Source organism: Myotis davidii, unplaced genomic scaffold (genome assembly GCF_000327345.1).
Source record: "Myotis davidii unplaced genomic scaffold, ASM32734v1 scaffold120, whole genome shotgun sequence".
Classification (NCBI taxonomy): Eukaryota; Metazoa; Chordata; class Mammalia; order Chiroptera; family Vespertilionidae; genus Myotis; species Myotis davidii.
Window position 1 is genome coordinate 5,776,901 of NW_006294778.1, and position 2,307 is coordinate 5,779,207.

Below are 2,307 nucleotides of genomic sequence, written 5' to 3' on the forward strand. Positions count from 1 at the left end.
AAGAATGAAGAGACACAGTTTTGTAGATTGCATATATAAAGCGGCTTAGATTTGTGTTAAAATGGAGTAACACAAATGCGATGAAGCCAAACAACAGAAAGTACTTTGTTTTTGCAAGTGGGAGGGTCTGGAAACATACCCGTGTGAAAAGCAAAGGACTTTTGCTGATCTCTGTCACTTGTGTCACACAGAGATTGGCTTGGAGGACGAAGTGTACCAGCGCCAAATATATAAGTGCAAAGCTTATATTCGAGGGTGACCTCTTTGTGTCCATCAATAGATGAATCAGATAATGTGATACCGACATAACATAAGAATGGAGCTAGTGCAGAGCTTTTTAAAAGATACATTCCTGCCCTAGCCAGTTTGGCTCAATGCATAGAGCATCAGCCTGAGGACCAAAGGGTCTCGGGTTCCGGTCTGTACCTTGGTTGCAGGCTCCTACCCAGCCCGGGCCCTGGTCCGGGTGTGGGCAGGAGGCAACTGATGTTTCTCTCACATCAATGTTTCGCTCTTTCTTTCCCTCTCTCTTCCACTTTCTCTAAGAATCAGTGGAAAAATATCCTTGGGTGAGGATTTAAAAAAATTAAAATTAAAAAAATAAATAAAAGTTGCATTTCTTTCTGTTTTAAAGGGAAATATGTATAAGCTTTTCATTTTCTTTTAAAATGAATTTTTCAAAAATTTGCCTTTGAAATGTTGGTGAGCCTTCTACAGGATTTTTTTAAAAGTGATTTCTATAGAGAAATGCATCTTAAAGTAGACATGCAACCATCTTTGACTTCTTATAAACTCTAAATAGAAGCTATGGAGCTTACACTTAAATGGCACTATATACTCACTTGCATGTTTAATTTTTTAATAAAGATTTTGTTTCCTGCTCTTTACAAATGTTAGCTATGGTTCCTAAGGGGAGTCTGTGGGTTTAAAAACTGTGTATAACATATAAGTCATACGAATTGAAGTCCAAAAATGTGTTTTCAAAAGTTCTTTAATAGCTCCGTAAGTGATTTCTAGATGAAAAGCGATATAAGTTTTCTGACATTACTTAACTGGTTCTACATAAGATGTGTATCCTTATAAATTTATCTTTTTTGGCCACTTGGTGAGAAATAATGCAATTAAGGAAGAAGGCACATATGAATAGATTGAAAGTGTGTTTTTATAAGGCAACTGTGAAACCTGCCAAAATGGGAGCTTCACTATTAACAAGAATATTCTTAAGAATGACCCATAAACCCTGGCCTGTGTGGCTCAGTAGTTGGAGTGTTGACCCCTTACACTGAAGGGTCATGGGCTGGATTCCTAGTCTTGGCCCATTACCTAGGTTGCGGGTTCAGTCCCTGGATAGGATGCATATGAGAAGCAACCAATCGATGTTTCTCTCTCACATCAATGTTTCTCTCTGTGTATGTCTCTCTAAAATCGATAAATGTGTCCTTGGGTGAGGATTTTTTTTTTTAAAGCATAATCAATATATACTTGATTTGGCCTTAAGCCCAGGGTTTTTTTAGAACACTAACTTTTGAATATATGGTATGTTTAACTATAGTGAAAAAAATTTCTCACTTGAAATTATAGAGGGTGGAGGAAGAGAAAGTGTTTTTTAAAAATCCTCCACTTTCATGTTGTACAAAAGCTACGTTGAGTCCCTTTTGAAGTTACCTTCTCTTGAAAGCAGATCTGATGTCAATGTTTGGAGTACTCCCAGTAGATTCTTTGAAAGGAAAGAAAAACAAAAAAACAAACACCATTAAGAAGGCAGTTTTGTGTTCAGTTCCTTTCCAGGCTGTGGGGATTCTTCAGAAGAAAGGAAGGCCACGTGAAAGGGCATGGCTCCTCCTGGAATGCTACCGAGATAGCATTAAGTTATCCTCTCTCACACAGAATCAATGCTACCGCAGCCCATTGTCATTCCGCCTGCCTGCCTAGTAGAATCTCCTGAAGAGCTTTAAAAAGTGCCAGCTTCTTAATCTCCCTGGAGATTTTGATTCACCTGATCAGAGATAGTACCCAGATATCAAAATTCTTAAGAAGCCATTCAGGTGATTCTCAGAGATGCCTGGCTAGATTCTATAATCCCAATGGGGTTGGATTAGAACCAGATTTCCACTTAATAAATAAATCTTGACAACACCTCCACCCCAGATCACGCAGCCTCTGCTTGACATCTCTTGGAATGGGCTCCTCACAACCTGCTGTTGTGTCTACAAAGCTTTCTCAAAAGAGCTCACTCTAATGCTAAGACAAAATTCACCGTCTCCTAATTTCTAACATTTGATTCTAATCTGCCTAAACACTTCTCGA

General features: G+C 38.6%; 1 protein-coding gene across 1 annotated transcript in view; it reads right to left on the minus strand.

The window, feature by feature from the left end:
• MYBPC1 (myosin binding protein C, slow type) overlaps positions 1-2,307 on the minus strand; it is a gene marked incomplete at its 5' end in the record, with an annotated part of 79,924 nt that overhangs the window by 70,698 nt on the left and 6,919 nt on the right. Inside the window, one exon of the mRNA XM_015567582.1 lies at positions 1,666-1,717. Within this exon, the coding sequence (XP_015423068.1) occupies positions 1,666-1,717 (52 nt within the window). The remainder of the gene's footprint in view (positions 1-1,665; positions 1,718-2,307) is intronic.